This window comes from Ranitomeya imitator, chromosome 6 (genome assembly GCF_032444005.1).
Source record: "Ranitomeya imitator isolate aRanImi1 chromosome 6, aRanImi1.pri, whole genome shotgun sequence".
NCBI lineage: Eukaryota > Metazoa > Chordata > Amphibia > Anura > Dendrobatidae > Ranitomeya > Ranitomeya imitator.
Genome location: NC_091287.1, coordinates 510,228,665 through 510,241,223, shown reverse-complemented (window position 1 = coordinate 510,241,223; position 12,559 = coordinate 510,228,665). Strand labels below are relative to the sequence as shown.

The following is a 12,559-nucleotide window of genomic DNA, read 5'->3' as shown; positions in this document are numbered from 1 at the left end:
TTAGTAAAGGTTACGTTTTATCATAGTGGGTTTTTGCTCTTCTAGCTGCTTTTCTGGGAAAACAATAAGCAATCAAAAGAAATGAAGGGATAGTACTTATCGATTTAAGAAAAACAGGTTATTGTGTAAAATTACTCTCATATAACAGATACATAGTACTAGTCTTGTCCCTCTAAAGGTAATCAAATAGGATTTATAAACAATACAATATCTTGTGAGAACCCTAGAAAATAGACACAAATCATGGTCTCTCCACAGCTGAACAACACTTGTACACAAAATCAGAGGGGCCACAAAAAAGCTTAACAGCATGGTTCAAATAAAGATCATCAATTGGCCACAATAGTTCACATAGATACACAATTCGTGAACATTGATGTCAAAAAGAAAAAACAAAGCCGGGGGTTATCCAATTATCCAAAACTTAGCTTCCAGCCTCTACGCGTTTGCCCGTCCACACGGTTCATCAGGAGGCACGATACGGAACCAGCTAATCCATAGATGTGAGGTGTCACGATGAAAAGACAGACCTGACGGCACATAACTAAAGGTACCGTCACACTAGACGATATCGCTAGCGATCCGTGACGTTGCAGCGTCCTCGCTAGCGATATCGTCCAGTGTGACAGGCAGCAGCGATCAGGCCCCTGCTGTGCTGTCGCTGGTCGGGGAAGAAAGTCCAGAACTTTATTTTATTGGACCTCCCGCAGACATCGCTGAATCGGTGTGTGTGACACCGATTCAGCGATGTCTTCGCTGGTAACCAGGGTAAACATCGGGTAACTAAGCGCAGGGCCGCGCTTAGTAACCCGATGTTTACCCTGGTTACCATCGTTAAAGTAAAAAAAACAAACGCTACATACTTACCTACCGCTGTCTGTCCCCGGCGCTGGGCTTCTCTGCTCTGGCTGCGAGCACAGCGGCCGGAAAGCAGAGCGGTGACGTCACCGCTCTGCTTTCCGGCTGCCCGGCGCTCACAGCCAGAGCAGAGAAGCAGAGCGCCGAGGACAGACAGCGGTAGGTAAGTATGTAGTGTTTGTTTTTTTTTACTTTTAGGATGGTAACCAGGGTAAACATCGGGTTACTAAGCGCAGCCCTGCGCTTAGTTACCCGATGTTTACCCTGGTTACCGGGGACCTCGGGATCGTTGGTCACTGGAGAGCTGTCTGTGTGACAGCTCTCCAGCGACCAAACAGCGACGCTGCAGCGATCCGCATTGTTGTCGGTATCGCTGCAGCGTCGCTAAGTGTGACGGTACCTTAAGACTTTATTCGGTCTACCATGACAGCACCACGAGAGAATTACAGAGACAAGAAATTTAAGGAGGGACTGAAGCACCCTTAACCCAAATGTGAGATCAGAAAAGGCAGCCATATCCATCATATGTTTATAAAAGGTGGAAGGGGAAGACCATGTAGCTGCCCTTACATATCTACTTCATCGAGACCTCCGATCTTTCCGCCCAGGAGGCTGCCATGGCCCGTGTGCAGTGAGCCTTCAGACCTTCTGGCGCTGTCTTGCCACTTTATGTATAAGCTAATGATATAGCCTCCCTAATCCATCTAGCTAATGTGCTTCTTGACACCCTAAGACCCTTCCTAGACCCCTGGAAGGACCCAAATAAGGAATTATCCTTTTTCTAAGGATCAGTGACTGACAAGTATTCTAACAAGCACCTCCTGACATCAAGTGTATGAAGCTTCATTTCCTTCAGGTTCTTCAGATTAGGAAGGAAGGAAGGGAAAACTATTTCCTGCAGCCTATGGAATTTGGAGGCTACCCTTTGGTAAGCAAGATGGATCTGGCTTTAGAATAACCTCATCCTCCAGGTACTGGGTATATGGTGGTAGCCTAGAAAGTAACTGAATATCACTCACCCTTCGGGCTGATGTTCATGCTACCAGCAGGGCTAGGCTACTTTAAGGTAACGCACCTTTATTGGGGATAACTCAATGTGCTCAGAGAACCTGTCATAGCTGTCAGGACCAGGTTCAGGTCCCATGGCATTATTCTCTCCTTAAGTATGGGCCTAGATCTAGTTGACGCCTTAATAAATCTAGCTATCCAGTAATTCCTTGCAAAGTCACAGCTAAACATGGCTCCCAAGGCTGATACCTGGACTTTGAGAGTACTTGTGAATAGACCCATCTCAAGCACTTTCTGAAGGAACTCCAGAATCCGACCTATTAGGAGGGAACCAACAGACTGGGAAATTTCTTATCCCCTGCCTTCTCCAGAAGCTCATCTAGGACCAGCCTAAACAGGTACTCCCACTCGTATGAAGTAGCACAAAGTTTAGACCTGGCTTGAATATCCCCAGGCCAGCATTTCAGTCACAACACTCTCAGAGCTGCATTCAAGAGGGCCACAGCTTTTGCTGGCAACTTGACCGAGTCCACTGAGGCATCTGATAAGAACGTTGATGCACCCTGTATCATTGGTAACCAGTCCAGAATAGTCTCTCTAGAAGTCCCATCCTTCAGCTGAGTCTCTAATCAACCCAACCAGATCATCATATACCTAGCCGTATATGTAGACCCAACTGCTTGCCTCAGAGCTCCTGCAGACATCTCCCAAGTGCTCTTAAGGAAGGTGTCCACCTTCTTATCCAGTGGGTTTTTTTTTAAAGTCCCCATGTCCTCAAAGGGCTAAGAGGATTTCCTTGACGCCTTGGCTACAGAAGCATCAAGTTTCGGCGCCTTATCCCAACAAGTTGACACTGAGTTGCCAAAGGGACACCTCCTTTTAAATACTGGGGAAAGGGAAACTTTTCTCTATGGTCTCCTCCACTCACGATGTACCAGAGAGTGGATCTTATCATTCAAGTGGAAGGACCTGCATTTCCTCTGGTCCAGTCCCCCAAACATGACATCCTGAACTGATCACTCCAGCTTTGTCTCTACTATCTCCATAGTATTCCTGACAGCCTTCACCAATTTATCCACTTGGTCTATAGGGAAACAGAAGCGGCCAGAGTTGTCTTCCAAAGAAGACACTGATGAAGATGACCCAGAAGAAACCTCACCCCTAACAAAGTCACTTTAGTCCTATTTGGGGGACCTAGTCTTCCTTCTTTTTTCCTTCCCCTTATGGGTCTCCCCTTGGGACACGATGGACTCCTTTACTTCAGTCCTAGTAATTTTCCTTAAATTGTAGCGAAATTAAACGTCTCCTCTGCTACCTTCTGCTGGACACAAGACTGACATAACCTCTTTAGATAGGAGCCCGGCAAGGGGGACCTGCAAAGTGCACACTCCTTATGTCTTAATTTCTCTGTACATTTCTTTCCCTGGCAGGATCAGGAGAATAAAAAATAAGGGGAAAACTACATCACCGACTGAAATTTCACGAGGATCACTTACCAGTGTGAATCAAATTAATAGGTATCGGATTATGAGGGGGATGCATCTCAGCCAAAGGGTCTTCCTTGGAGACTGCTTAATCGTTCACTCTGCTGGAGCTCCTGACTGGACCTCTCTGCAGAATCTAGACTCATTTACACGGCCACTTCCCGCATTGTCATCATGGCCGGACCTGTCACACGGCACCGCCCCGGACACATCACTGGGAGCACCCGGACGTACTACGGGACCCGCCCGCTCAAGAGCGCACCACGCAGGTGACGCCACCAGCAAACTTCAGGCATACTCACCTGTCTTCAGGCGCCGACCATCCGGAGCTGGTAATACTCCCTGGACACCGCTCCACCTGCTCCCCTGACTACCGTGCAGTCCACCCTGGACCCACTGTGGCACTTCCAGGGACCCCACACAGGCCAAGGCAGGGGCCCTGGCTGCCTGAACCGACCAGCCGGGCCTGGGAATCTGATTAATCTTCTAGGTATGTCTGAAGAGGTTCACCCGTCAAGGACAGGAAACCAACTGATACGGGAGAGGTACCAGCCTTTCATATCTGTAGGTTTCCTGTCCTTGAAGGGTGGATCCCATCTATCGTGGTGCTGTGAGACCGAATAAAGTTTAGGTTTTTTTGTTTGTTTGTTTTTAGTATATGTGGAAAGCACAAACACTTTTTCGGCTTTTAGTTCCCACAAAACTGGTGCCCTTGCAATGATAAATTTTCCTATTACTCCATAAAGGTAGCTACACAATGAGGAGAAGGCACTATACATAGCACAGATCCTTACCTGTGATAGTTCATGAAGCGGGTATTTTATGGAGATACAAACACTCCAAGGAAGAAATGCCAGCGAGAATTATGTGTAACATGGATCTTGGGTCACATGAAAAGCTACATTACAAATTGTGTTGCAAACTCACACCCAACTACTGCACATTGCTAATCAGTCACAATGCACCCATGCGTCTGTGTACAGACTACGCACCAGTGTGGGGGGCTGTCTGTCTGTCTTTCTGTCACGGAAATCCCAAGTCGCTGATTGGTCATGGCTGTTTTGCCGCGACCAATTAGCGATGGGCACAGTCCGGCAGCAAAATGTCCGCTCCTTACTCCCCGCAGTCAGCGCTTACACAGGGTTAATGGCAGCGTTAGCGGACCGCGTTATGCCGCCGTGTAACGCACTCCGTTAACGCTGCTATTAACCCTGTGTGATCAACTTTTTACTATTGATGCTGCCTATGCAGCATCAATAGCAAAAAGATCTAATGTTAAAAATAATTAAAAAAATAGTTATATACTAAACCGTCGGCCCCTCGGATCCAGAACAGGCCTTTCCCGCCCCTTGTAATGCTCCGGTGACCACTCCATGCATTGCGATCTCGCGAGATGATGACGTAGGGGTCTCGCGAAACCGCTACGTCATCATCTCGCGAGACCGCAATGCACTCTCGGGACCGGAGCGAGGAGCATCGGTAAACGCTTCGCCTGGATCCAGGAGCCAACGGAAGGTGAGTATATAACTATTTTTTATTTTAATTCGTTTTTTTTTTTTTTTTTTAACAGGGATATGGTGCCCACATTGCTATATACTATGTGGGCTGCGCTACACACACTCCGTGGGCTGCGCTATATACACTACGTGGCTGTGCTATATACACTACGTGGCTGTTATATACTACGTGGCTGTGCTATATACTACGTGGCCGGCCGCGAACAATCAGCGACAGGCGCAGTCCGGCTGCGAATAGGCGCGGGATTTGAACCACACTTCGCTAATTGATCGCGGTTGGCCCAATCCTTTGAATTCAATGTATTATTCTAAAATCTTCATAAGTAAACTACATACATATTCTAGAATACCCGATGCGTTAGAATCGGGCTACCATCTAGTAGATTATAAGTCTTGAAACTACTGGGCAGCACGGGGGCTCAGTGGTTAGCACTGCAGTGCTGGGGTCCTGGGTTGAAATCCCACCAAGGACGATATCTGCAAGGAGTTTGTGAGGGTTTCCTCCCATACTCCAAAGACATGCTGATAAGGAATCTAGATTGTGATCCCCAATGGGGACAGCGATGATAATGTCTGTAAAGTGCTGTAGAATTAATGGCACTGTATAAGCAAAAGCATAATAAATAAATCACAATGTTCACAATATTTACATAACATACCTTCCCACGTTACATCGTACATGTCCGAGACCTTGGCCATTGTCTGTAACATAAAAAAAAATTATATTACAATACAAAAGTATACAATAACATCCTAAAGGGATAGTCCAGGACTATGGTATTAAAGGGGCTGTCTAGGGAAAACATCTCACTTATCTACAGGACATTTTGCAACAGGATAAAAGTTACGGGTTCTGCCAATCAGTGCAGGTCCCAGTGGTCGGGTTCAGTGTGGGTCCCAGTGGTCGGACTTCAACCATAGGGATAGGTGATAACTTATTTCCACTGACTTATCCATAGCCAAACCTTTCACTCCACAGCCCTGATAGAGAAGGCGATCAATGTCAGATCAGCAGGTCTCCAATACCTGGCACCCCACCAATCAGTTATTTCCAACTGCAGCCGGATGTACACAGCGTACAGACCAGGAACACCACAGTGTAGAGACTGCGCTTCATAAGAGGTCACATCACTTCTTCAATATATTGCAAATAATGTACTACTGCAATATACAGTGCAAGTGATAGAAATCCTCATGATAAAAAACAAAATACTGTAAAAGTGTACAGAAATGGTAAAAAAAAATAATAAATACACATCTGAATCACACACCCTTTTTCCAGTTCAGAAGGAAATAGAGATTTGGTATCACTGTGTTCATAAATATCTCAGAGAATAAAATGAATTAACCCTAATTGTAAATGTCGTAAAGAGAATTAAAAAAAATTGAGCACAAGGAAACATTATTTCAGATGACCACCAGGAATCAAACCACAAGGTTGTGGAGGTAAGAGCTGGATGATCTTACATAGTAACATAGTAACATAGTTAGTAAGGCCGAAAAAAGACATTTGTCCATCCAGTTCAGCCTATATTCCATCATAATAAATACCCAGATCTACGTCCTTCTACAGAACCTAATAATTGTATGATACAATATTGTTCTGCTCCAGGAAGACATCCATGCCTCTCTTGAACCCCTCGACTGAGTTCGCCATCACCACCTCCTCAGGCAAGCAATTCCAGATTCTCACTGCCCTAACAGTAAAGAATCCTCTTCTATGTTGGTGGAAAAACCTTCTCTCCTCCAGACGCAAAGAATGCCCCCTTGTGCCCGTCACCTTCCTTGGTATAAACAGATCCTCAGCGAGATATTTGTATTGTCCCCTTATATACTTATACATGGTTATTAGATCGCCCCTCAGTCGTCTTTTTTCTAGACTAAAGACTAAATCTTAATTTTATTTTTTTGACTGTTTTGCTGCACAGCAGAGCCAAGAGGGGTCTTCTAATCTCTCTACAGGAGCACGTGCTCCTGATTTAGTGGTACCACCGGCACCGTCTCCCCAGTGGCCCGATCTAACAGTACTCAGATGCTGCAGCATGGAAGAAAAGAAGAAGAGAGACGGAAAAGAATGACATCCAGGGATCTGACCAGATAACAGCTGCGCACACAATCTCTATATCAAAGAGCTTGTAAGAGCTGCACTCCATGACAGAACGGCCACTGCTGATAGTCTGCAGTGACCGGTAACCCTGGGTGACAAGATGTACACAATAGAATCTCATTTTTGAGAAGAGAGGATGTCTAATCACAGGTAAATTACAGATGCTCATTTTTATTAGAACGTTGCAGTTTTACCCATTAGGGTATGTGCTCACGATCAGGAACGGCTGCAGGTATTTATGCAGTGGGCAGATGTTACAGCATACTGGATGGGATTTCTAGAAACACCATGTCCACTATGCGTGCATGTGCGCCTGCCGATCACCAGCGGAGACTGACATGTGGCGCTTCTACCTCTGGATGGTGGGCACGTACCCTTAATGATGAGAAAACCCTTTTCTGAATGTTCTTTCCAGAAGTGGACAACCCCTTTAAGGCTGGGTACACACGGCCGTTAGTAGATCCATATTCTGTTCTGTGAGCGCCTGACTCACTACAAATGGGGTTCGTCTGGTTGTCATTCAGGTGGGCCGAACACTCGACTGAACCTCCGACACCAGTGACCAGGTTCCTTGGGACTCCACGTACGCGAGGCCTGAGCCCTGACCACTGGCATTATTATTATAGCGCCATTTATTCCATGGCGCTTGACATGTGAGGAGGGGTATACATAATAAAAACAAGTACAATAATCTTGAACAATACAAGTCATAACTGGTACAGGAGGAGAGAGGACCCTGCCCGCGAAGGCTCACAATCTACAAGGGATGGGTGAGGATACAGTAGGTGAGGATAGAGCTGGTAGTGCAGCGGTTTGGTTGATCGGTGATTACTGAAGGTTGTAGGCTTGTCGGAAGAGGTGGCTTTTTGAAGGTTTCGATGGTAGGCGAGAGTCTGATGTGTTGTGGTAGAGGGTTCCAGAGTAGGGGTGATACGCGAGAGAAATCTTGTATACGATTGTGGGAAGAGGAGATAAGAGGGGAGTAGAGTAGGAGATCTTGTGAGGATCGTAGGTTGCGTGTAGGTAAGTACCGGGAGACGAGGTCACAGATGTATGGAGGAGACAGGTTGTGGATGGCTTTGTACGTCATGGTTAGGGTTTTGTACTGGAGTCTCTGGGCAATGGGGAGCCAGGGGGACAGGTGGATTAGTCTGGCAGTAGAGTTTAGAATAGATTGGAGGGGTGCGAGAGTGTTAGAGGGGAGGCCACAGAGCAGGAGGTTGCAGTAGTCAAGGCGGGAAATGATGAGGGCATGGACTAGGGGTTTTGCAGATTCTTGGTTGAGGAATTAACGGATTCGTGAAATATTTTTGAGTTGAAGGCGGCAGGAAGTGGAAAGGGCTTGGATATGTGGTTTGAAGGAGAGATCAGCGTCAAGGATTACCCCGAGGCAGCGAGATTGTGGGACTGGGGAGAGTGGGCAGCCATTTACTGTAATGGATAGGTTCGTTGGGGGGTCGCGTGAGATGGGGGAAAGATGATGAATTCTGTTTTGTCCATGTTAAGTTTCAGAAATCTAGCGGAGAAGTATGAAATAGTGGACAGACATTGAGGGATTCTGGTTAGTAGGGAGGTGATATCTGATCCAGAGATGTAGATCTGTGTGTCATCAGCATAGAGATGATACTGAAAGCCGTGAGATTCTATGAGCTGTCCCAGGCCAAAGGTGTAAATGGAGAAGAGCAGGGGCCCAAGAACTGAACCTTGCGGGACTCCGACAGATAGGGGGAGAGGTGAGGAGGTGGTGTGTGAGTGGGAGACGCTGAATGTCCGGTCTGTTAGGTATGATGAGATCCAGGATAGGGCCAAGTCTGTGATGCCAAGGGATGAGAGGCCATGTGAGACATCCCCAAAGCCGCGCTGACACGTGCATGTTGTAGTTTCTGAGTGACCATCAGTATACTTAGTGCAATCTTAGGCTACTTTCACACTAGCGTTGTTTTCAATACGTCGCAATGCGTCGTCTAGGGGAAAAAACGCATCCTGCAAAGATGTTTGCAGGATGCGTTTTTGCCCCATAGAGTAACATTACCGATGAATTGCGACGTATTGACGCGTCGCAACCATCGTGCGACGGTTGCGCCGTGTTTTGGCGGACCGCCGGGAGCAAAAAACGTTAAATGTAACGTTTTTTTTTCTGCCGACGGAACGCTTTTTCCGACTGCGCATGCGCGGCCGGAACTCTGCCCCCACCTCCCCGCACCTCACAATGGGGCAGCGGATGCGCCGGAGATATGCATCCGCTGCCTCCGTTGTGCAGCGCATCAAACGCTAGTGCCGGAATCTCGGCCTGACGCAATGCGACAGGCCGAATCCGATGCTAGTGTGAAAGTAGCCATACAGTCACCATTCATTCCGGGCGCTCGCCTGCACCGGCCCCACAGACCAGCCATCAAAACTAGAGCCACAAAGAGCATTTTCCATAACAACCAATCAGAACACGTATTTTAGCTTCACAAAGACAGGTGACAAATGAGAGCTGGAATCCGATTGGCTGATAAAAGGAATGAAAGCAACCAAGCAAATCACTTCATACTCAATCCACCAATGTAAGCTCGAACCTGACTGGAGGCTACAAACAGAGCTGCTCACAGCTGACACGTGACTGCCTTCCTCGCCTCCCTTCGGTGTTTTGTTTCACTAGCTGTGGTCTCACCTGCAGCGGTCACCGCTCCGGGGTCGGCCCGGTGTGGCTCCTGTCTATCAGCACGCTGCACACCGCGGCGCCCAGTGTAAAGTACACCCGCTACACTGTGTGCTCACCACACCCTGCATCATTCAGGCAGACACCATTACTACCGGTCTGTACTTACTACTAGCCGGCCGGGGAGAATTGGTGAATGAGGAAGCCGGGGTGCGACGTCTGACGTCACTACATGAAGTACGCAAGCACGTACTGTGCGTGTGACGTCACCCGGGGAGGAGAGAGGGCGGAACATCTGCGCAGTGTTACCATGGCAACGAGAAGCGTCCTCTGTCCCTCAACGTAGACAGTGAGAGATGTACAGAAGAGAGAAATAATAATACATAGTGATAGATAATAGATAGATAGATAGATAGATAGATAGATAGATAGATAGATAGATAGATAGATAATGGATAATAGATAGATGATAGATAGATGATAGATAGATAGATAGATAGATGATAGATAGATAGATAGATAATAGATAGATAGATAGATAGATAGATAGATAGATAGATAGATGATAGATAATGGATAATAGATAGATAGATGATAGATAGATAATAGATAGATAGATGATAGATAGATGATAGATAGATAGATAATAGATAGATAGATGATAGATAGATGATAGATAATGGATAATAGATAGATAGATGATAGATAGATAATAGATAGATAGATGATAGATAGATAATAGATAGATAGATGATAGATAGATAGATAGATAGATAGATAGATAGATAGAGGATAGATAGATAGAGGATAGATAGATAGATAGATAGATAGATAGATAGATAGATAGATAGATAGATAGATAGAGGATAGATAATAGATAATGGATAATAGATAGATAGATGATAGATAGATAATAGATAGATAGATGATAGATAGATAGATAGATAGATAATAGATAGATAGATAGATAGATAGATAGAGGATAGATAGATAGATAATAGATAGATGATAGATAGATAGATACTAGATAGATAATAGATGATAGATAGATAGATAGATAGAGGATAGATAGATAGATAATAGATAGATGATAGATAGATAGATAGATAGAGGATAGATAGATAGATAATAGATAGATGATAGATAGATAGATAGATAGATAGATAGATACTAGATAGATAATAGATGATAGATAGATAATAGATGATAGATAATAGATAGATAGATAGATAGATAATAGAAAGATAGATGGAAAGATAATAGATGATAGATTAGATTAGATGAATATTTAGACTGATAATAGATAAATATAGGTAATAAATAGATGATACTTAGAGAATTAGATAGGCTTTAACCCCTTCCCTCCGTAACCAGCTTTCAATCTTGCGGTTGTATTTCTTCCTCTCCTTGTTATCTCCCTCTGCAGCTCCCATATCTGGCTCCTACTCTACAATGATGTCTACAATGCTTCAGCATAGGATCACATCTCCATGCAATCATGTAGCTGCGGGATCTAGGATCCGACTGTCAGAGAAGTCCCCATAGAGGAGGCAGAGACAGTTATTCCCGTGTGTTCCTTCTCCATCACTGTTTTCGGTACCAGGAATCGCTGCCCGAGGTGACAGATTATGTGATCGCTGTGTATAGAGGAAGCAGGAGCTGCAGGGTCAGAGGAGACGCGTGCAGCTAGGAGGCCGTATTTTCCCTGTAACTGGGGCTAATATACCAGCCTCGGCTACAGGGGAAATAAGATGAAAATATTAATATTCCAATACTGAATTGCCCCCCCAAAGGTGTTTTATAACTTTATGGGTGGCACAATATATAAAATAAATGTTAATGCTATATAAATGATAATAAAAAAAATAACAGACGAAAAATTAAAATAATAATTTGAATTCTTGAAAGAAAACTTTTTTCATTGCTGTTTAAATCCACATGTGCAGAAAAAAACACTTGAAAATGTGCGTAGTCAGGGAGAGGGGTAAATGACCTAGTCTTTTTTTATTTTGGCAGTGACATAGACCTACGAAGGCTCGGTTTCTGCAGGATACGATGTAGTTTTGCGTGACGCCATTCGTTCTACCATATAGAGTAAGGGAAAATGGCAAAAATAATTCCAAGTGTGATGAAATGGTGAAAAAAAAATGCAACTCTGCCATTGTTTTGGGGGGGGATTTATTTTTGGGACGTAATTATACAGTAGAAATTATCTGGAAACATGATTCTCCATGTCAGTAAGATTATAGAAATACCAAACTTGTAGTTTATTTTATTTTTTTACTTTTTCATTGACTTTTAAAAAAATTCAGAATTTTGTTAAAAGAAAAGAATGTGCTTGTGTCGCCATTTTCTGAGCACTATAACTTTTTATATTACCATCAATTTAGCTGTATTGGGGTCTTCTGATGTGGGTAGCGAGCTGGTGCTTATATTTATACACTTTTGGGGTACATACTGTGCTTTGATCACTTCTTATTACATTTTTTAGCATTATTGCGGTGACCGAAAAAATGCAGTTGTGGTTTAATTTTTTCTCTCGTTACAGTGTTTACCAATCAGCCTAATTTATTTTATATTTCAATAGATTTTTCTGGACACAGCGATACAAAATACATATTTTTTACATTTCTTTACTGTTATCTGGGAAAGAGGGGTAATTTGAATTTATATATATTTTTAAAAAAATTGTATTTTTTTTTACCATGTTGGTTCCCTTAGGGGACTTGAACCTGCTATCACTATATTATTATCATTACCATAGTATTGCTATGTATAGTGAAAATCAGACAATTCTATGATGCCCAGCCACAGGAGAGATCACATGACAGGCGCTGGGGCGTTCATCCGTCCCCCCCCCCCCCCCCCCCCCCCCGGCTGTTACAGCAACCAATCATCTGCCCACAATCCAGCCCCCCGGCTGTTACAGCAACCAATCATC

At 44.6% G+C, this 12,559-nt stretch overlaps 1 protein-coding gene across 2 annotated transcripts in view; it reads right to left on the bottom strand.

Annotated features, from left to right (window-relative positions):
• The window catches only part of EMC2 (ER membrane protein complex subunit 2), an 81,280-nt gene extending 71,416 nt beyond the window's left edge, over nucleotides 1–9,864 (bottom strand). Inside the window, exons 1-2 of one of the 2 annotated variants that reach the window (XM_069731779.1) lie at nucleotides 9,788–9,864; nucleotides 5,527–5,569 (exon numbers count right to left, since the gene is read on the bottom strand). In XM_069731779.1, coding sequence (XP_069587880.1) covers nucleotides 5,527–5,566 — 40 coding nt within the window. In that variant the 5' untranslated portion in view covers nucleotides 5,567–5,569; nucleotides 9,788–9,864. Of the gene's footprint in view, nucleotides 1–5,526; nucleotides 5,570–9,630 lie in introns of both variants that reach the window. The other variant, XM_069731778.1, reaches the window with a different exon arrangement.
• Between the last annotated feature and the right edge of the window lie 2,695 nt (nucleotides 9,865–12,559).